The following is a 23469-nucleotide window of genomic DNA, read 5'->3' on the forward strand; positions in this document are numbered from 1 at the left end:
CTGTCTACTGAGAGGCGATGATAAATAATCCCTTCTAAATCGCTAAAAGCTTACGACTTGCCAAGCTCCGATACACACTTGTTGCATTGATCGTTGCATGGATTTGGCTATTTACAGAGGCAGGTTGCGGCTGCCCATCGCAGCAATGCTTATAGCAGCAGCAATTCCTTCTGCAGCAGGGACAGCTGTGCCGTATACACCGGTGGTTTGGCGTTACGTTGCCACATAGGATCCCACCTGTATACTCAACAAACACGTGAAATATAAAGACAAACAAACGGTGCGGACTTGTCTTCTATCCGTGTTCTGCGGTGATGATCTGATTAAAGGCTTGCTTGTGTTAACCCTCTTTAGTGCCGAAGAAGCCTATTGCAGTGTAATACTTTGCTGGCTTTTCCAGTAATAAAAGGGTTAAATGCCTACGGCATCTCACACGAGCTTTTCCAAATGATATTCTTTACTTTGGCAATGTCTGCCCCAAAGTGCAGGGGAAGTGCCTCCTACACGGCGGGGAGTCCCCCCGTTCAGGGATATTTTAGGGATGTGCGTAGTAAAAGACAACACAAGAGTTTATTTTGATATCCTAGTAGCGTTTGGCAAAGCCCCCCTATCGGCAGCTCTGCTGATGCTCAATTAGGTTTGTTCTCAATCGCTTGTAGTATCATCAGTCAGTATCTGAAATTCCAATTTGAACGTCTCTCCTAAACACTCTCTCCGGAGATCCTCTTCTTGGACCATTTAAGGTCCTTGCTGGTGAAATTCTCCATTAGTGTGTTGGCATGTTCCTGGAAATCCAAATATTTAATGTTTCATTATGAACGAGAGACATCCTCCGTTGGTCTACAGGGTTCACGTCTCCGCACAACAATGAAATTAAGAGAAGGGCATCTGATCTACTTTGAAGGCCAGTTGGCTTAATACTTGAGTTGGCAAGGTCTTTGTGTCCAGAATCGCTTTTAAAGGAAAAGTCCAATGGAAACCCTGAAGAAGGTTTTGATTTTTGGTATAATTGTTTCATGCTGGATTTCAAGCCTAATAAAGGCTCTTTTACGTGAATCTTCTTCTGGAAAATATGTTGTATTGTGTTCATCTGAAACTGTCTCCATAAAAAGGCTTCTTGTTCCGACGGCTATTGAACCGAATTGCAAATGAAGGGAAGACATGCCAAGGATCGCTCCTCCACCAAGGTCTCGGTTTCATTTTTTGATGACCCCAGCTTTAGATGACATGGGGTAAAGGAGAATTTCACTGTCTTTCAGCTGTGTTATGAAACGCATATTATATTAACACCAAATCAAGCAAGACCACAATTCATGGCAAAGCTCTTTTGTCATCTTCCATGAAACCCATTGAGATTAATATCACAAGACACATTTCTCGTAACCAGTTGTGGACATTCCTTGTTTCTCTTTTTCTTTGTTTTTCTTTTTTTTTATGAAGGCCACATCGTGGGATTAGGAAACTCGTACTTAATATCCTTTTTTCACCGGAGAAATCTACATTACACTTTAGAAGACAAATACGCAGTGGAAAAGAAGCGTCTGGCCATTAGGTAGCAGGAAAGACGGACAACGAGAGAGCAAATGAGTGCGGATGATGATTAACTTCACATGACGCTTTCAAAGATGATGACCTTGTTGTCCGACACAGGAGTCAGGCTAGTCAGGCTCTTGACATCTTGATCGGGTGACATGTATTCTAAATGATGAGCTCCCCAGACAGGCTCGGTCAGATGCATCCAACGCTGTAAGGAAATGCGAGAAGACGTCAAATGCAATTCTACAACAACTCAAGAGTTGAATGAGTAGCCTCAATGGAGGAATTTTTTAGATAAAAAGGGGACATTAGCCTAATGTAACTCTACGAAACTTTTACTTTCATCGTGTTATTTAGAATGTTAACTCTTAATGCTATCAGACATGTTTTCACCAACAAACACACCCTTGGGTGGGAGAAAGAATAGAAGGCACTGCAGGAAGTACTGAATGCTGTCAGAATTATACTATATCTGCAATTCCACCAAAGTGTCCAAACACTGCTACAAAAAAAAAAAAGAGGGTACCATAGACCCCAACGTTGATCTGTAAAATATAATGGCATATCTTGAAATGTTTGTGTCCAATTTAACCAAATTTTATAAAAAATATAAAGTGTGGCCTGTCCAGGTAGCCTGGCATTGGTTCCATAAGCTGGTCCTAGACTGGCACCTACATCTAAAGTTTGGGGAATGATGATCCTACTGCCTGTGGATGGTAATGCGCTTCACATAAGAAACAAAATTGGCTTAGAAAGAAGCTCCTTTAGTGAAAAAAAAGAAAATAAAAGCAAAATATCACCCACTCACTTCTTTCAGTGTACCCTTGGCACGTGTGAGTTTATACAGGAAGGTAACAGGAATGCACAGCATGGAAGACAATGCAAAGCACCAGCCGATGGCTTCTCCCCACCAGGGGTATGTATAGGTCTTGTTGTAGGTCAAAGGCTTGTAGTTTACTAGATTAAAGATAAAGATGGCCTAGAAAACAGAAAATTGGCAGCCGGTTAAGTCCAGCATAGCAGGTTTACAGCATTAGAAATCATGTGATACTCTGGCATATTCTACCAGCAGGAGGCTAAACTTAGCAGGAGATGTGTTTTTGCCAAAAAAGAACGCCACAGTCCTCTTAAAGGGACAGTAAAGTTTCAGGCCCACTGCTAGAAAACAAGGGACTTATCTGCCATACTTGATACTGATCCAAATGCTCTGTGAATAGTTACCTTTATGATTAAATGATTAAATATGATTTATGAAAAAACAAAACAGGCATTTCCATGTTCATCATGTTGATTTAGCTGCTGCCTGGTCAACTATGGTGACCACATCAGCCATGTTTTCCAGGACACATAATTTTGATATATTGCTGACCAGTCCAGATAAAATTCTGCCTGCAGTATGGGGGATGTCTATCTGACTAACTGATTCCCTTCCATGAGTCTATACATTCCCCATACTGTCCTGGTCATCAATATGAAAAACATATGTGTCCTGGAGAACATGGCCAATGTGGTCACCCTATCTCCAACCTGTCGGCTTTATTGATTGACATGTTTTAAAGAATCATTTTATGCAATAATCTCAAGCCCACTGCCATGTTTTGAAACAAATGTTAGAAGAGAACATTATTTTTGGGCTATGATATAAATATTTATTGCATATTGCAATTCTTCAGGCTTAAGTAGGTACTCCGCCATGTTGGCTCAAGAGTTACACAGTGCTGACCACAATGAGAAGAATAGATTATTCCAAAGTAAAGTGTACTGGCTTTGATACATACAATTTGACAGCAAATAAGAACCATTCGGCCCACCTAGCCTTCACTTCACATAAACTAAATAACACTACTAATCAATTCCTGTGGTTTGAGTGCAGGCTAATTACTTACCATACATACAAATGGAGTGATCACAGACCAGCACCACTTCATCCATGGGAAGGGGCGGTAACCTATCATACGAGCAATATCATCCATAAACCGATCAGCACCTGCAGGGTTAGAAATATAGAAATTTTGATTAGAATCCGATGGATTTATCATAAGATTCTATTGGTTTCTAAGATCAGATGTTGTGGTGATGTCATTAAGGTTAAATGTGATTTATTTCAAAGATATTCCAGTTTAGAAACCCTGGTGGTTCTAATCAGCGGTTTGACTTTATTGTAGTCAGTAAGGATTGAGACCCCCCCCTCATACCCCTAGACCCGTGCACATCACGAGTGGTGGATTGTTCTCCTAACACAACTTGGCCCGTCGTCACATGAAATGCCCAGACTGACTTGAGGCTGAAAATGTGTTTATCTAAAACCTGGCAAATAATCCCATTTAGTCAGTAGACTTACCGTACACCCACGCAATAACCACGCACTGCCAGAACGTCTGCCACAGAAGGGTCATCCCACTGGCAGAGTAATAATCAAACAGCTGAAAGACGTACATCCCACCCTGTGTGGAAATAAACATGAGTTTTATGTACAATTTTCTCATTTGTCTCAAATTCCACAGCAAGAATTAGACAAACAAATTAATTTTTTTTTTTACTTAATATGGCTTTGGATGTTTGCTGTGAATATTTTGTCTAATTAAAAAAAAATCGGTATGATATCTAGATGTTTTGTGTTTTCTAACGTACCACCCTTTTTAGAACCATAGTCACATTATCTAAGGTTTATGGTCCATTAGTTATCATTATTGTCTGAAACGTACCCACTGTTACTATATTTCACATATTCTTCACGTGTTCTTCATGTAATGTTTCCTTGGTAACATGTGATACACCTGGCACATAGATTAGGGCTGATGGTGGATGGAGTCTACAGCCGTTGTTGATATGTGAAGAAGTAATTCAGTTTATTGGTAAGACTTTCATGATCCTTAGACAACCTTTTCCTTGATTCTCCAGCCTACTGGATTAAGGGATGTTTTATTTAATCTGAAGGGCAACCATACCTTCATGTGGGGTAAAATAGCTGTTAGTGCCCTGAGTAAACTATTTTGGTTCCCACAAACACTATTATGAAAAGCCCTTGTTGGTTCCCCAATGGTGGAGAAAATATATATCGGAGAGGTAACCGTGATGGATGCATCTGTTGCAAGTATTTTTTATTTCCGTAACCATGCATGATCTGGTAGAGCTTACATCTGTCAGCATAGAGATGTCAATGAGGAACATGACCACACAACAAACAGCCACGGCGACTTCCCTCTGGTAACGGAAGTAATAGCGGGGTGGCATCAAGTCCAGGATGGCGGTAATGAAACCTTCCACACCCACAAACTGGAAAACAAAGAAAGAATACTTCAGCAAATGGTCTATGTTATACTAAGTATGCTCTTTACCAGCTTCAAAAATGACTACTTCAAAACTCATTCTCGCTAAGTACTGTATTTGCTCGATTGTGAGACGAGGTTTTAATGCTCTGAAAAATATCCCTTATCTTATATTCGAGGTTGTGTTATAATATGACCTCAAATAGAGGTCTAACTACAAGACCAAGATCCAGATTCCCCACAGCGCTGCAGGGAACCTGGATCCTTCTGTCTGGCAGCTGGTGAATGTCTGCACGAGAACCTCGGGGCTTCTATGAGCACGGTTGACACATAGAAGCCACGGCGGAAGTACCGGCCAGCAGCAGCAGTGGGGGCAGACCTCCACCGGCTGCCCCCACTAGACACCAGGGAGTCTGAAGCACAGGGGACAAGTCTAGGGATGCACTGGTAAGTCCTAAATTAAAATTCAAATTTTGGGGGGTCGTCTTATAATTGAACAAATACAGTAGTTATTAGACTCACGGCTGGAAGCCCTGGATCAACGTCTTTCACTTTTTACATAATGCAACCCATGTAGCCCTTATTGCTATGCCTTGCCTGTTCTTTACCCACAAGGTCCCACTGCTGCCCACCCGGTATGGTCATTTTACAATATTATGAAAGCAATGATAATGTAAGTACCTGGCTGTCCAAACCCAGAAGCAGCAACATGAAGAAAAAAAGAGCAGACCAGAGAGGAGCCACCGGCATCAAACTTACTGCCCTCGGATATGCGATAAAAGCCAAGCCCGGTCCTGGATGTGGGAATAAAAATAAATTAACAAATGTAAAAACCTGAGGCTATGCCAACTAAACTTTGTTTTATATTATATTATGGGATTGTTTTTTCAAATGTCCAATAAATCAGAGCTGGACAAATTCCAGATGCCAGCTCCCCATGACGACTTTATAATTGGCTTTTATTTATATAGTGCCAATAATTTACGCAGACCTTATTAAAACACATATATTAAAAACTAGGACTGGCAGACTAAGGCAAATCGATAATGTAGACTAGTATTTTCTTCTTGGAGTTTAGGGATTTCATTGTTGGCCTCTAATCGCATCTATACTGAGCCAGTTTGTTTGTCCAGGAGGCAGCTCAGTAGAGCCAGCTTTTCCAATCTATGCTCAACGGGGTCAAGTTACCGACTCCTACAAGCGCAGGTAATTTGTAAACCCCGTCTTTGTGATTCTTAACTGGTAATATAGTGATACCGACCTGATTCAGCCACTTTGGATATATCGACACCTTGTTCGTGTGCCATGAACCCCAGGATGGAGAAAACCACAAAGCCTGCAAAGAAGCTGGTGCCGCTATTGATCAGTGCCAGTAAAATGGCATCCCTATGGATGGAGAGAGAGAATTTGTTTTGTGTTCACCCCTAATCAATATCATTTCAGAAACAGGATCGTGCTGGAAAACATGTAGAAGTATGTATTCAGAACAATGGAACAAAGTGGTAGGGCAACCACTGTATCATAAATTAAGATCTTCTGGATGATTTTTCAACTTTGCACTAGAATTGTTATGTATAGAGGAACCCCAAAGTAATTAAGCACTCCATCCACTGATTCACCGATCAGAAAGCCATATGCTCCGCAATAAGAGGTCACTGCAATCAATATATGGAACATTTCTACGTAGTCCCTAAAGGTGATTGCTTGATAAATCTGATACATGGGCTGTTATTTCCGGAATGCTTAGAATATTATTCATTTGCGTTTCTCTGCCCTGCCATTGACTGAAATCTCCATCATATGGCATCTTATTCCTTGGTCGCTACTAACAGGGATAATAGAATGTATCATTATGGTAGAGAACTTCTTCTCCCCAGACCACCATGGCATTGGGAATACAGAGTAGACCTCTCAGATATGCCACCGCCTCAAAGAATCTATGGGTTGGATTTCCTAAACAGTGAATTATGCATTATTAAAGGCCAACCTGGACAACTGTCCAACTTTCTAAACAAACTTATACTGAGGTGTATGTGTTGTTACATTCCAATACAAACACATTATGCTGTTTATTTAAAGCTTTTCTTATTCTGCATAAGGTTGCTAAGTGTTGAGAATGGATACTTTTGTTAGTCTTTTATTTGTATAGTAACCCATAGATGCACAAGAAGGTGGCAATAATCAACTGTTTGTGGTCTACTGAAAAAAATCTACAGAAGAGCTGAGGGTTCCTTGCTGACTATCAAGTTAATCTCTATTCATCTGAAAAAACGAATCAGTTCAAAAACAGGGCTTTCTTCTTGTTACCCTTCTTTTTTTCCTCTATTTCCCTTTCTTCTCACTTTCTTCACTCTCCCTAGGAAGGCTGCCGGTGCATGACTTAGAAGTATGGGTTGGGTGGATAATAAATGCAGTGCATGGACAGGGGCTGAGTAGAGCCCAGTAAGTGCCACCCTTGCCTTCCATGGGCACAGCTCTTCAGCCCATAAATAAAGGCTGAACTCGATCTTCTGAGTTGCTCACAACAGCTGAGGTGTCATTCTGGCCATCATGGGTTCTCTGCTTACAGCAGCTGTGCATGGCACTACAGATCACGCTACTACCAGGAGGCTAGAGGTGGTCTTAGACACAAACATAAGGGCCGACCACAGCTAGATCACTAAGTTAACCCTTTCAGTGCTTGAAATGATTGGCTCTTTCTTTTCCAAAGCATCCCTTCTCTGACCCAGAAGATCACCCTACTGAATGCTACTAACCCAAGACATGTCTCACCATCCCTGTACTGATAGGGTTACTCCTATATATATTAATATGTACGCACATATGTAATGAGTAGGTCTATTTTACTTTCTTGGGCTATGTGATTTGTTCATTCCATCCTTGGAACGAGTAAGAGATGAATGCATCTTCTACCATAGAATAGGGATAGTGAAGTTAGATTTCGGTTAAGATGCCTTATTAATGTCCCTGTTTTTGTTGCCACACTATCCCCCCCCCCCCAAATGTTTACCATTAATTAGATTGCTTGCACAAAATTATCATAATTGTTTTACTACAGTAAAAATATTAAATGAGAATAAGCTAGATTAAAGATATTTTACCGGAATATACTTAATGTAATCAATCGTCCTTTATGCTTACAACACTTACTATCCCACACATTTTAATGCCAATAATAATATGGAACCGGTAAGTCATTCTGTAACAATGCGTAGCGTGGTTATACATGGTAAATATACCCGGTAATAGGATTGTAATATAGAGCTGTAAAACTTGCTGTTTACACAAAACTCCCTGTCCAGGAGGACTTAGCGGGTAAAGGTCCATACAATGAAGGAGCATGGATTTTCCACTGAATGTTCCATAGATTGATGCATGTTTGATAACCCTTAGGGATATCATACTGTATGAAGAGGCATTTAATTTCACCGCCCTGTAGAATGTTCAGAAACCCTGAACTTGTGTCAACAAATGTCTATTTGAATGCTTGTCTCTTACTTGTAGCAGTCATTGTTGAAGCGGTTGTAGCTGCCCAGCGCTGTTAGCGCTCCAAGTCCTATCGCGTAGGAGAAGAAAATTTGAGTTCCAGCATCGATCCACACCTACCATGAGTAGGAAAAAAGGCACGTTACAAAGTGTACAGACAGCCGAGAATTCAGCCCACAGACAACAAGATCACAGCACACACACAATCCAATCTATTTTTTTCTTTCCAATAACCTTTTAATCACTGTTCTCGCTGAATAGAAGAGTTATGACGCTGGGAAAATGCGTCAATAGCGAGCCACCTCATTTTGAATTTCATAAACTCCTAGCTAGTGCCTGTAAAGTTGTTCTTTGTTGTTAAATGTCCTAGGACTTTATCCATTCCAGTGAACATGTCGATAGTCATGTTTGGCAAACATTTGCTCATATTTCCAGTAACCCCTAAAAAAGGGATGATGGTCAATACCATCACACCTATTGGGAGACTAAAGACCTTATGCTCTCATTAAATGATTTACTGTGAGCAACTCTGTAGAAGCAGAGGGATTCGCAACCGATTATGATTATTAATGTCTATATTATTATTATGGCACACCACATAATTAATGGTTAAGGTGCTAAACAGAACTGGATGAATAATGTTTGGCTATAAAGATACGTAAAGTAGTGGTTTAGACAACGTGTGAGGTTTGGGTACTGGCAGCTTACCAATCATGTGGCCAAACACAGATGTTCATACATTCTATGTAAAATTTCTGTACTTTCTAAATTAATTGTAATGAATATTCATAGAATAAGTTTCATTTTAGGACTGACCTTTGTGGTTCCATGACCTTTCCACACTTGTGGAAGCTAAATCAATCAACCACCCTGACAGTTAACAATGAAATAAGCTTATAATGTTACAGATCAGGTTAATGGAATCCTACCTGGGCATTGCCAAGCTTCGACCAATCTGGCTTTAAATAGAAGACAACACCTTCTCTTGCCCCAGGCAACATAGCACCACGAACAAGAAGGATGAGCAGAACCACATACGGGAATGTGGCAGTAAAGTAGACAATCTAAAAAAAAACAGAAAACTCATGTAAGTTTTGGTGTAAGTAGACCTAATGAATATCATTAGTAGTCAGTAGTGGACATCTTTCCATCACCCTAAAAGGGAGCAGAATAAAAGGGAGGCTCACATAATAAAATGGCTGATAATTAGATTTTGTATCCAAGTTACCTGGAGCCTTCTTACAGGAGACATTTAATCCTTATCACAGTAGATTGATGAAAAAAATGATAACTGTAGCACTTCTATGATAGAGATCAACTTCCTCCAATCAAAACAAAAAAGATCATGTTCTATACGTCCCATAGTAAATCATCACATATGGTACGCCAGGGTATTGTCATGGCTATTTACGAGGTCATATCAGTCTCACCTGGTTACTAGAGATTGAAGAATGACCAAGATAAACACCTGGACATCAGATTATTGGTTTCCCCAAATCCTTTGCTTCCAGGATTTTACATTATAGGATATCTACTTACAAAATGACCAAATGAGTGCCCTCCCCACCACGTGCAGAAGAATTGTTTTATCTGCAGACTGAAATTAAATCTTGTTTGCTCATATACCCAGTGAATACATGGTGATCCCCTGCCGAGTCTTGCATGGCACACAGATGATATCAGATGACTACTTCTGAGAATGGCAAGGGCAGATCGTGAGCCACCGAAGGGAGCTCAGTAACAGAACAGTAAAGACATTTAAACTCTCCAGTGTGAAGGGTGAGACCATGCTAATCCTAATTTCTTAGCACCTCATTTCCCTGAAAGTTAGAGTTCAAACAAGCAGGGCCTTCATGATGTCCCTGTGTCCACCTTGTATGTGTGCAGCATTGCAGAAAAAATGGTTAAGCTAAAAGCCATTATCATTACCGTCATGGCACCAGTAGCCAATGCCAAAGGCATACAACAGGCTCTGTTAAAGTCTTTTGGATTGCTATGGTTACCCTTGAACACACCGAATAAATGTTTCTGGAGATCCTTTGAAGGTACTCTCCCGTGGGTATGGGGATTGTAGGAATCCCATGGAACTCTTAGCAAATGAAGGCATATTCCTGATAGAAACAACTGTATTCAAACATTGACATGTATAGTACCAGTAATTTAATACAGTATGTCTATGTTTTGATTCAGGTCAGTACTGAATATTAACACGTCAACATTAGCCCACAGAGTAACAAACCAAGCCATGAGGCCAGACAGCTTTTTCAAAATGGCTGGTTCACTTAATCTGTGTTTCTAATAATGAAGTCCTGGCAAGGTCCAATACTGAAACCTTAAACTATAGTTTTAATCCCACTGTTTATGTGACATTTTGGCACCTCTTCTGGAACATGTGACTATTCTGTTCCTGAACTGGGATTAAACAGGAACCTTTAACATTTCCTTATAAAAGTACCAAGTGATCCCTCTTCTTCTTCTCGGAGGATAATGCCGCCACCTCCACTTGGAACCCTGGTGAACATCCTCATTGTTCAGTAACGGCACAATCAGCAGAGAACAATGTCTAGGAGTGGGAGACGTGAAGCACATGCTTCATTCATAACATCTCAGTCATCTCTCCACCTCCCCCATGGTCTTATTCCCTAGCCCTGCTGACCGGGAGCTTTATAGGTCACCAGCTGGCTCTGCGCAGACTGAATAAGCAGTGTGATCACATGCAAGAGGCTTTGAAGACCTAGATTTGTCAAAGTGTGATCAGATGGGAGCAGTCCTTATTTTCCATTCATGTAATCTGAAGTAATGTTAGCATGGCTAGCAATGTCAGGGCCAATGTCTCTACCAACCGCATGCTTTGCACTGTGAATAAAATTGAGGACCTTGGGCAGTGAGCAAGGAACGGCAAATTGTAACTAGGGCGTCCAAACTATAGAACAACAGTATTTATGAGGCAAAAGGAGCTCTTATATAAATCAAAGTCCAAAATTCAAATGTAATTTCCATGCTTGTTGGTATAACGTCAGACACATCAAGCCGTGGCAGGTAGACCTTGTGGTCTCCTTCACCGATTCACTGAAGGTCACTGATGATTTTATACATCACGCTCCTTTATAGAATCTAACCGAGATTAAGCGTGGGGACCCCCTTGGATGCATATTTGCATTTTGGAAGCAACAACAGCTATATGTTTCACGTTAAGTAAAATCTTTCCATCTCTTGAGTTTAAACGTAATGTTTTCATGTTCTCTTGACAATCACTTTTAGCAAATGCCCATTTAACCTCACAGATAGGCTGATTGCCAGCAGCGGATAACTCCGCGATTCAGAATATGCGATTGTGGACGCGTTTTGTTTAAACAATAATTGGAGCAGACAAATCACAAGGAGACGCGCAGGTGTGCAGCACAGTTCTCTTTTACTTAACCATAAAGGTGCCAAAGGGCTTACGTTAAAAAACGACTCACCTGATCCACCCCCCTCTAGACCACAAGTATCCCATCTATTATTATGATTATCAATACAGTATACACTATATATATATATATATATATTAATAATAATAGTAATATTAATAGTAATAATAAGCATTATTAAATACTCATCTACATCTACCATGCAAGCCAGAAGACTTGCTTTTCCCACAGAAAGAGGTTCCCTTAATTTCTTAAATAGAACTTTTTTAAATATTGGCCTCTGATATTTCTCTTTAAGAGACATAGTAATAATAATAGCTGTGTACAGAGAGCCAAGTAAGATTTAATTCCGCTAGTTATTAAATAAACGAGACACATTTGCCTTAATACCTCTCTGCCACGTGAAATCCTTCACAGTCTTAGTTTATAAATCAGGGGGGGGAATTTTCCTAAAAATCCTGAAAAGGCCCTCATCGAGTTAATGGTAAACCATATGATTACAAATGAACGGGGGGGGGGGACGTGGCAGAAACATCACCATTGTAAGCTTCTTTTAATGGTTGTAAAAAATAAAAAATAAAAGTGACCAGGGGTGGGCTACTTTCAGCCCCCTGCTGCAAATGACTATAACACCCATGATGCTTTTCTACTCAAATGGTTGCTCATCCATGAGACAGGCTGTCAACTTAATAATGAAGCTTCAAGTGCTCAAAGCTTTGTAATTAAGTGGGCAGCCTGTTTCATGGACCATTGACAAGCAGAGCATCATGGGAATTATAGTCCCCTGGGGGGCTAAAAGTAATGCGGGTCATAGCCACGCTTACAGTCAGTTGCCGTGGATCGTAATGCTTGTTCTAGTGAGCTGTGAGTTAATTCTCCAGCTTGGCTCGGCATGTAAGTCAGGAGGCTTGTATAACACCAGTGCAATAACGTATGATGCCAATTCATAACACTGGCAGAAACGGAATCCACATTACCCTACCAGTTGTAAACACGCCGTGCGCTACTATATATAAACAGAACGAATCCACGATCAGCACAGGGTACAGAGTGTAATGTACCACGATCTAAATGCACTATGGATCAGTGCTGCGCATATCCAAACACATTATTCATAATTCACACGTAAAAAACCTCAAAATCAGCTAAAGACGTATTTATTTTGCCCCCTTTTCATGTCTAGTAAGATCTGAACAGTGAGTAATGCTTGATTCGGTCCCTAGCCATGAGAGGTTTAGACACAGAGACTCTTGTCTGCCTGGCACACACAGCCACTCTCTGTCCTGATTGGTTATTTTGAGCCACAAACCAACCACACCTGCCCACACTCGCTTGGCCACGGTAAGCTCTGATTTACAAATACCCTGAATGGAGAACTTTAAGGGTCCCTGTGTACTGACAATATCCTAGCTTCCAAAAATAAAATAAGACTCCATTATATATAAAAATAAAAACGAAAATAATAAAAACAAACCAATATAACCCGATACACTGGTGTGGGGTTTCAATGTGTGGGAAAGCGACTTTCATTGCCATGTGATAACTAGATAATAAAGCGCATACACAGTCGGCAGGATGATAATTCTTACATATATCTCTTTGTTCCATCTTTTCTCTGTCCATGTTCCACGTATTCCCTGCCCGTGTGCCCTGATCCCTGCTCCCATTGCACCCCACAAAACAGCCCTCTGGGACTAGCCCTCTGTCCACGTAACCCACGTATGGGTAGGTAAAGGCCTATCTTTGTTGGGAAATAAAACCCAAGTACCCCTCTTTTCTTGGTAAACACCGGCCAATTCCCTACCTTTCCAGTGGACTTGACGCCCTTCCAGACACAGAAGTAAACCAGCAACCAGCAGGCCAGCAGACACAGGAGCAGCTCCCAATTCACAGAACCCACATCATCCAAACCACTGGAAAGTCTCAGTACCTTGTTCCTGTAAGAATGATCACAGTGAGAGCTCTGTTCATAAAATAATAAAACATAATCTTATATTTGAAGGGCAGTCATAATTATCTCCACCCCTTGGACAGCTACCCCATAACCCTAGGTGATGGACCCTTTAAACCTCTTATTTTCCTGTCCACATTATCAAACATATATTACGATTGGTTCTCATACTATTACATTATGACAAATTAAAGGAACACTCCAGCTATCATAAGGACTATCATAAGGATTTATCAGAATCCCCCTATGCTATTGCTTCACTTCCCCGCCCTCCAGTTGTCGCAATGAAGGAGATGTGTTTGGCCGCATGCATCTCCCGTGTAGTAGAGTGCATGCGCGGACACCCACTGCCAGCCAGTTACAGTCATGTATTGCGTAAGATTTCCATGGGTTCTAATGAGACCCCCTGAACACACGTGCGTGAAGCGCTCCCGCTGATTTCAATGGGGGCACCTTACTGCCAATGACTGGCTGCATAAGGCAAAGAATACATTTTACTGTACTTACAAAGTACACAAATATGTATTCTTTGTTGGCGAGGATGAATAGGAGATTAAACTGTCCCTTTTAACGGTTTATCACTATTTTAATGAACCTAGTCCTAGGGCAGCCATTGGACAAAGAGAAGTACATGAAGCACAGGATAATCTTCAGATATGATGAGAATGAGATCATGTCCACCATGTTACCAATATATTTATTTTCTATCTCATAAAATAAAAAAAAGGAGACTTAATAAATTGTTTATAAAGGATACAAGGCCACTTTTATACGGTGGAGAGCTGAGCTGGGGGTATAATAATATAATGAATTAGAATCTAAGAGGCTTTCCCACATTCTTGAGGCCACCCAGAAACCCTAGACATGGGACACCTAGAACGGTACATCTAGAACCTGTACATTCTGTTCCTTTATTTTATTTTCCAGAATAATTCTATGATGTGAAAACAAATGTCTTTATAAGAGCAGAAACAAAAAAAGCAATTTTGGTGCAAATTGCTAAATTTAGGGCAATCAACATCTCTTCCATCTTTAATCGAATGTTGCCCAAAAATTGCTCAAATTGCTATAGCAACGTGCTTGTCATATGTACTTTTTGGTGTGAATGTGACATTTATGGTATTAACCCTTTTGTTATGAACGGCTTGTAAATTGAATATGCCATAGCTCTATAGATGATCCCGTTTTAAATATTGTAATGGCTCGAGTAGTATAAAACGATGAGGAGTTTATCTCATGAAATGTTTGGACCAAGTTTAGCTGTTTATTTAGAAGTGGGCAACTTTTAAATCCTCCATTGTATTCCGGACATTATATACTTTGATCATTTCTAGTTTTGTCAGAATGTATGGATTGTAAGAGGCGCTGCGGAAATTGTTGGCGCCATGTAAATAAATAATAATAATTATATATATATTTATATATATATATATAATACTGTTGGTGGAGGTTGGTATTAAATGAATATTGCTGTATAAGCCAATGACAGCATTCTAACTATAAAAACAGCAGAATAAAAACAAAATTCCACTTCTGTAACAAATGGATCAAAAAGTAGTGTTTTATGTATTTTCCATGAATTAAGATACTTCCAATCTATACTCTACTGGCCCAATTTTTTGCTACGGCAGGTCTTTGGTATACGACCAATATAATAATTCAGACACCAAAATACCATCACCCACCGGTAGGAATGTTCTAGTATTAAAAAGTTTTTTGATCCCCTTTTGTCTGACAGCATTTCTCTAAAAGTCAATGCCATTCACTGGTGCCCACTTTTTTTTTTTTTTTTTTTTTTTTTTAAAGAAAAACCCCCTAAAATAGAAAACAAAAACAAAAAAAAAGAAATTCGGTAAAAGACACGAAAATAGATTAATGAAAAGGGGAGAGGCTGTTTTCAGGCTCACATGTTTCGGAATCATGCTAACAAGACCATCCCACCCTGCGGGTGCCAGCGAGAGGTCATTTGATCCGCTCCTTTTTCCGGAATTTCTGTGATGCAGTGTGCGGGCAAACATCCCCTACCGCCGCTCGCTCGCAACACTGCAAGAAAACATCATAGCAAGAGAACCAACAAATACACAGGAGGTGAAAAATGGTATTACAAGGGAAACTACAGATATATCGACGATTACGCCATATTGTTACACTGTGAAACTACAAAAGCAATCCTACCCATTATATCATAGCGGGACATACTTTGTCATTCCAGATATACCCTTACGATTAAATTAAAAAAAGATGTATACCCTTGGGACTTATAACTGAGGAACTTTCAATTACTTTGAGGTTTTAGGTTAAAAAGCATGGATCGTAGAGGACTGCAGTTGGAGAAGAAAAACATGGTCTACATCTCCAAAGGGATTTTTTTTCCCAGATGCACGCAATGCCACGATAAATAAAGTCTTAAGTTAATGATGCGTGACTGCATATTTCCCATGCTTACATTATAAAAGGAACATAAAACTACTTTTCGCCATAAAACGTTGGTGGCTACCGTGCTACATTGGCATGAGCAAAAAATAGTAATAGTCATTTCACTATTGTGTGTGTGTCAACGTACGAGCCATCGCCCACATGATAAAAAAAAATTATATTTCTTAAACTCGGAATGGCATTTCTTTTGAAAAAAATGCTTTAGCAAAATAATACAAATTGTTTTTTTTTAGCGCTTTAATACCTGGCCTGGTGCCAAATACCTCCTGCTTTTGTAATAAAGATGCAGAAATGGTTTCGTATATCCCTAGAAATATCTTGTTGTTATTTTGTTGACCGATTGCATAATTTAATTTGATTATAGCAGTATAACTGTACAATGAAAAAAAAGTTATAAAAAGTACAACACGAGCTTTGACCTCCTTTTTCTAGTTTGAACTGGCTACCCATTTCAGTAGGGCAATGCTGTTTAGAAGCTGTTGAGAAGATCTCAAGCCAGGTCTGGTCATCCTACTCTACTCTACAGGTGAACAAATATCTTAAGTGAGATCTGCTTTTCTCCAGAGGCAAATAAAGATCTCAAGTAAGGTTTGGCCGTCCTCCTTCAACAAACATCTCATGTTAGGCTGGGGCTTTCTAATCTTGTCCAGAGGTGCAAGAACATCTCAGGTGAGGTCTGGTCTACTCTACAAACATCTCATGCACCCTGGTAGCAGCCCTGACTACACATAGCTCAGTGCTCGCTTAACAGTAAATATTTGGAACGTAAGTACACACGCTTTTTATATAATAATGATAAATACATAATAATCTGAGACCTTTCAATAAAGATGCAAAGATATATTTGCATCTGGATGACTATGTTCCAAAATAAAACACTAACCAGAAGTAGAGAAGTCACAGAATAACCCATAGGCTAAAGAGATCTGTGAAAGGCTAAGGGCCATCACGGTAGACTCAACTACTTTCTACATGCTACGTACAAAAATGATGGGTTACCACTGCCAGTACGTACATAGATAGTCTAATGTTATACATATGCTAACGGAAGAGACTAAAATAATATAATAACTGCTGTGAAGGTTACTTACTCCCAGAACTCTGTGATTGGGGACACTTTGTCTGCAAGTTCATCGCATGTCAGGTTGCCATAGGTGGAATTGGCGGTGCTGTTGCTGCAGTCGTCATGTCTGAAGATCTCCACGCAGTCCGGAGTGTTCCATGTGTTATTGCACTGTGACCAGGGCAGAGTGGCCGTGAACGATTTCACCAGGTAATAGACCCCCCAGGTCAGGATCATGATGTAATACGTGTTACAAAAAAAGACGATCACCACTGACGCAAAGCCAATCCCTTGAAAGAACAAGCAGAGGAGATGGAAATCAATGGACATAAAGAGTATAGTAATAATAATAATAATAAATACGAAAATCGAAAGAATGAAGGAAATGCTTATTTCTTTAAAATTGGTTTAAATGTAAAACATATGATGACAAGTCTCTGGAGCAACACTACAAGAATTTGGTACTTTGTATTTTAATATCAGTATGTAGTATACTGGTTTAATAATTGGATGGCTAGAATCTGGAATGTGATCATTTCTCGTTAAGGGATATTAAGCTGAACTAATTCCCCAAAATAGTTAATAACTAAATAAGTGTTGAACCTTGTCACAAGTTGGACTCCTACCACTCATCTCATGAATGGAAGAATGTAATGAAAAAAAAAAGCAATTGCAAACATTCAATTAGTGGAGAAGTGCCGGGGGCTAGAATAGAACAACCTTGTAAGACACTAGGTGGAACATGAGTGCTCGCTCAAACTGGAAATGCTAAGTTGACCTGCATTAGTTTAGGGTCATAGGCTGCATGTTTACTGGAGAATAAAACCTTTGACTAGTGAATGAATAAAACCATCCTCCATCCTACGGGATTAAAAGTCAATAGATATGAGGCACCAGAGGCAGGAACTTGGAAATGGAGGCTGACCTTGAAAAAGAGGAGCGATGTTCCACACGGCAATGCTACCAGCTTTCATGAACTGTCCTAAGGCGATCTCTAAGAAGAAAATTGGGATTCCTCCAAGGATGGCAATCAGGATGTAAGGAATGAGAAAGACACCTAGAAAACATAAAACAGAGGCGTCAAAAATCCACAGACAGCAAATGGACAGTTTGTGATAAAGTCAGGAGAGATCAGTGGAAAACCAAGTATAACGATTAGAGTCTTCTCCATTATGGGACCCCATCCCAAGAAAGACTGATAACACGTGAGATTCCACCAAATAATAGCAGTAACCTAATAAAAAGGGAGGAACAAATGAATTGAAGAAAACATAGAGATGGCTGTACCTATTCATCATTTTTGGGGGATGCATTACCTGGACTTATTTGGGTCTGAACTTTACAACTTGAGGATTTGGAAAAATGACAGATTGGAAAAATGACAGATTCACCTAAACATTCATCTCTTTTTAACCCATCTCGCTGGCCTAAACAGATACTCTCTACACGGCCTTCCAATAATCATGGGGCAGACTCGTTTGGGGTTTTGTGACATCTGGAATACCCGTAATACCCGTTTCATTCAGATTCTGAAAACCTTGTAGGCTACTCAAGGTAGCGAGTATAGCGAGTAACTGAACTGATAAACCCCCCACACTCACAGACTCCACTCAGTTTTCTTCCCTGCTAAATGACACGATCCTGATCACGGCATCTGCACCTGTTCCAACTTCCAAAGGAGGAAGTGGCAAAAGCCATGATTTGTGGCAGGATGTCTCACTTTTGTACGTTTGTTTTTCTTTTTTGGATTCCATCACAACTTTTTGTTTAACTAAATTGTAGTGAATCTTTTCATCATTGCGCGTGTCAAATTCAATAAACCTTCCTCAATAATGCTTTGTACAAATTTGTATTATTTTTAATTAAGCTATTTAAATCTGCAAAAAATAAAAAAAGCCCAAATATGGACCAGTTTACAGATTTAGTTAGTGAGAAAAAGAAAATTTGAATATTAAGAATTTTGATATAATAAATAAAACCCATTTTTTAAATACAACTTTGCGGGAGTACAACTTTTACTAACGCAGACAAAATATAATACAATTAATTGAGTATGGGTTATGTTGTGCTACGAGTTGAAGAAATATAGTTTACCATATAGTAGGTATTACATATGCCTGAAATAATGCAATTTTTAATTGTGATGTTTGTTTTTGTTATTTATTTGCCATAAAGTTGGGTGCGCCCAGCATTGACCGCCATTTTGAAAGTCTCACAAGAGCCCTTGAAGGTGACTTCTGTTTACCTGGAACCTTACACTTCCCTCTGCTTCTTATCACAACTCCTGTATGACTTATAACGTCGAAGCGGTTAATTATTAAACAGCTTTCCAGTTCCACGAGACAGATACGTGAATATGGAATATAGATGAATGGATTCCACGCTGAGATAAGAATGGATCAAAGTGACAAATGTGCAGGAGGTTGTGATTCTATAATGAACCTTATCAGGCATGGAATGGACTAGGACCATACCATTTGTCATAATGTCTCTGCGATCTCAAGCAGCTTTTCTACATCAGTATTATAAATAGGACACTTAAATAAATAACTTTGAAATCCTTGGAACCAAAAGATTGATGTTCCCATAATTCCAAATGTCTTTTAATGAAAAGTATGCATTTAGTAGATTGAATTTGGCCTAGAAGGGTTATGTTGTATTTAACGTGATATGATGTGTATGAAGAAGCCTGAATCTGAGGTACCGCACGCCATGGACATATCCATACGTCCCAACTTTTACCCCTGGTCAATTGGGATGACGAGGAACAGAGCTTGGGAGGTAGAGGGTCACTCGAACTGGCACCGGAGAATGAAATAGGGACCACGGGATTGCTGTCTCAACTCTACAGAGGTAGAGTTCAGGGGGACAGAGGGATAGAGTGGCAAAATCGGGCCTGTCCTGCGCAAAGATGGACAAGCTGGCAAAAATATTTACTGGTTTAAAGTGTAAGATAAGCAATAACATGAATCAAATTTCATTTGCTTAGGATATTTGCCCCTATGGACGTCACTCTGGGTATTATTTACATACATGCTTTTCTGTGAGGAATCAGATAAACGGGAAATCACTTTGCACAGGGCCTGTCATGGTCGCTCCCACACCTCCCGGGTTATGTATATTAATAATTAACCATGTATGTGTCTGAAAACACATAGATACAATAAAAAAAGTGAATGGGTTGTTTTGAATGGGTTGGTTAAGAATGTATTTGCCATTTGAGTGTTTACGCTCATGGTTGGCACCACATGCCAGTTGGTGTGATAGGATAATTATCAGGCCCCCTGGACAACGTGGGGGCTCTGGCTATGGGCGAATAAAAACAATATAGCACCACAAAGGGGCTTTGGGTTTATTGATGCAAGATTCGAAAGGTGGTCTCACCACCATAACAGCCAGTATTGCATTGGTTGCCATGGTGATAAGACCACTTTTCAGCACCCAAATCACTTTTTCACACTGTCTCCCTACGCTATGAGTTGTGAGGGGGCCATAACTTGGTGCCCTACCCGGGTTAATATGGAGAGTGGATTTGCGTGTGGGCTGCGGAGGAATTTATTGCAGCCGCTTCTTTGCCCGTTAGCCAGGTCAATGTGTAACCTCAGTTCATATCCACCATTAACTTCAGGGTGAACCGGTATTTGAATAACACTTTAAAAGGCGTAATCTAGTAAACTTCCCTGCAATACGTTGGAAAAGGGCTATAGTTTTACACTGACACCGAGAAGCCGGGACGCCTCACATGACCAAGTGATAAATACAGTAATTAGTAAATATTTGGAGAAAGCGACATTAATAATTGGGGTCAGATCCGCTGGTACCCACGTTGCCAGTGCTGAGGACTGCTGCATTACTGTAACAACGCAGAGTCATGGGGAATAGGATGGAAAGTACACGGCGCAGACGTGTAAAACCCTGGACAGAGACAGCTGCCGGGCGACGCATCTGACACCAGAAGCTAATCAACCCGGCAGTGGTCCAACATCTCATCGTGACCAAAACTCCTATGACTCTCAGTCAGCTAGAGGTTGCCTGTGCCTACAGCATGGCCTGACTTCAACTACTAAATCCACCATTAACCGAGCTTCAAATATATTGGGTTTGTCCATCAGGCCTTCAAGTTAACATGTAGACAGGCCACTTATAATGAGTGGGTGGTAGATAAGTGGAACAGCCTCCCAGCAGAAGTGGTAGAGGCTAATACAGTGAGGGAATTTAATCGTGCATAGGATTGGCATACAGCTATCCTGATACGGGACCAAGGACTGAGTCTTTACACCGGGCAGACTAGATGTTTGAATGGTTCTTCCTTGCTATTAAATTCTCTGTTTCTAACGCACAGGGGATGGGCACGCAATGCGCGTTAAAGCTCTGTCACTGCTTTATATTAATTCTGATAATGTATCTACATTTAACGATAATGCAGTCGGCCCTTGTATTGATTCAACTTTGCTGCCAAAAGCTCTGACGTGGACACCACCGAGAAGTGATAGGGCTTTGGGTACACGAATGTTTGTGGCCTCCTTACTGCAATTCTGTTGCAAAATGCTACATGTGGAGCAATTGCCATAACGACCATTGGAGGATATCAGCCGTGAATGCTCCATTTTCATATCTTTGCCCCCCAAAACATCTATAGATAAACCCCATATTCCCTCTTCTAGTGGCCGGATTCTTTGGGTCCCTCATTTCCATTGGGCTGCCAACCGGACTTCCGACCCTTATGCTGATCTTGGCAGAATTCAACAGAGTCCCGCTGAGTAGTGATCAGCATAAAAATCCGGATATTAATTATAGTTTCATTTAGCATGACGAATATGTGTCGCTAAACTGTAACTGTATTATGTAAACCCCAAAGATAGGGTGACCAGGCAATATGACACTACGGGACACTACTTCTGGACTTCATGTGTGAACATTTCCCCGCTCAACCGACAAAGAGCAAAGGGGCCCAATCATTTTCTACACTCAGAAACTGGAAGCTCTATAGAAAGTGTAGTTAACTTTGTACTTGAACATAACTAGATTAAGGAAGTTTGCTACAATATGACATATTGCGTACTCCCAGGCATGGCACCGCCAACCAGCAGAGTATCGTATTAGTAAATATACAGGGTACAGTTAGTTGGGATATAATTATTAAGAAGGGGAATCTTCGAAACACGCTTACCTCCTCCATTCTTGTAGCACAGGTAGGGGAACCTCCATACGTTACCGAGCCCAACAGCAAAGCCCACGCAAGACATTATAAAATCCATCTGGCGAGTCCATGTCTCTCTTTCGGGGACGCCCTCCCTGCAGTTTGGGGTGAACACAAGGCCCCCTTTGGTGGATCCATTACAGCACAAATCGGTCTCATGGCCATTCCCATTTGGTATCAGCTGTCCGTTCTTCTCCTCCAGTGAAACTTTGTAGCTGCCGTTTTCCAAAGACAAGCTGCTCTTATCCATTCTTAAATCTTTACGTCTGATACCCGCGGCTTTTTATTTTAAATTATAACAATAATAAGAAACAAAAAATAATAATAAAAGGTCCGACACACCCTCCTTGTTTCTATCCTTTTCCTCCTTTGGCCTCCTTGCTTAAAATTTTTCTAAAAAAAAGTAATAATAATAATAAATAGTAATACTATCGATAAAATATTTTTAAAAAAGTAAAGAAATATGGAAAACCGAGAAAAAAAATCAGTTTTGGCATATAATGATTGGGAGAGAAAAAAAATATATATATATATTTAATATATATATGTAAAAAATAAAAGCCCCCCCTAAAAAAATAAAGAAAATTAGGAGTCAAAAAAGGGGGAACAGAGGGAAAAGTCAGAAGCCATCCACAAAACACTTGAAGGTTAGCCGGAAGAATCTCATGCTATAAAAGACAAAAGGCGATGAAATTGTGGGGGTTCAGCGTGACACTGGAACCCCTTTCAGGATAAGCGTGCAGGGTAGGTCTGCGTATGGGCTGCGGTGTCCCTGTGTAGCTGTAAAGATCTGTGCAGCCTGCACTTGTCCACCCTGAGGCTTAAAAAGCTGAGACTGGATGAAGTCACATCTCCCTCCTCCCCACAGCAGCTCTCTCTCCCTCCCTCTCTCCTTTAGCACCTATCGCTGCCTCTTCTTCCTCCAACCCTCTCTTTCTGTGGCTCTCTTTCCTTAATGAAGCCAATCCCTCGTCTCACGGTGCCTGGATGCCTATGTACCTCCCCGCTATGTGAGTATCTTCACCCCCACTCGCTCCTTGCACCCTCCTTTCCGATCCATTCAGCGAGATGAATAAATCCCTTCTGCTGTCGTAGTGTTCTGACAGTGACATAAGGAA

At 40.5% G+C, this 23469-nt stretch overlaps 1 protein-coding gene across 1 annotated transcript; it reads right to left on the bottom strand.

Moving 5' to 3' along the window:
- Window positions 1–1409: 1409 nt before the first annotated feature.
- Window positions 1410–23143, bottom strand: SLC6A8 (solute carrier family 6 member 8). Its single transcript, XM_053473590.1, has 13 exons — window positions 22322–23143; window positions 18077–18208; window positions 17180–17441; window positions 13506–13638; window positions 9221–9355; window positions 8304–8407; window positions 6067–6191; window positions 5487–5599; window positions 4675–4812; window positions 3878–3980; window positions 3423–3523; window positions 2345–2515; window positions 1410–1744 (listed from the first exon to the last, which is right to left on the bottom strand). Exons 1-13 carry the CDS (start codon window positions 22599–22601, stop codon window positions 1607–1609), a joined length of 1935 nt encoding a protein of 644 aa, XP_053329565.1. The 5' UTR covers window positions 22602–23143; the 3' UTR covers window positions 1410–1606.
- Window positions 23144–23469: the final 326 nt, after the last annotated feature.

Source organism: Spea bombifrons, chromosome 8, assembly GCF_027358695.1.
Source record: "Spea bombifrons isolate aSpeBom1 chromosome 8, aSpeBom1.2.pri, whole genome shotgun sequence".
Lineage (NCBI taxonomy): Eukaryota > Metazoa > Chordata > Amphibia > Anura > Pelobatidae > Spea > Spea bombifrons.

Coding starts and splice junctions, on each gene's coding strand:
- SLC6A8 (XM_053473590.1), bottom strand. CDS start 22,601: ATGGATAAGAGCAGCTTGTCTTTGGAAAACGGCAGCTACAAAGTTTCA. Junction 17,442..18,076: donor CATCGCTCCTCTTTTTCAAG/GTCAGCCTCCAT, acceptor TGTTCTTTCAAG/GGATTGGCTTTGCGTCAGTG. Junction 3,981..4,674: donor ACATCTCTATGCTGACAGAT/GTAAGCTCTACC, acceptor ATTTCCACACAG/GGTGGGATGTACGTCTTTCA.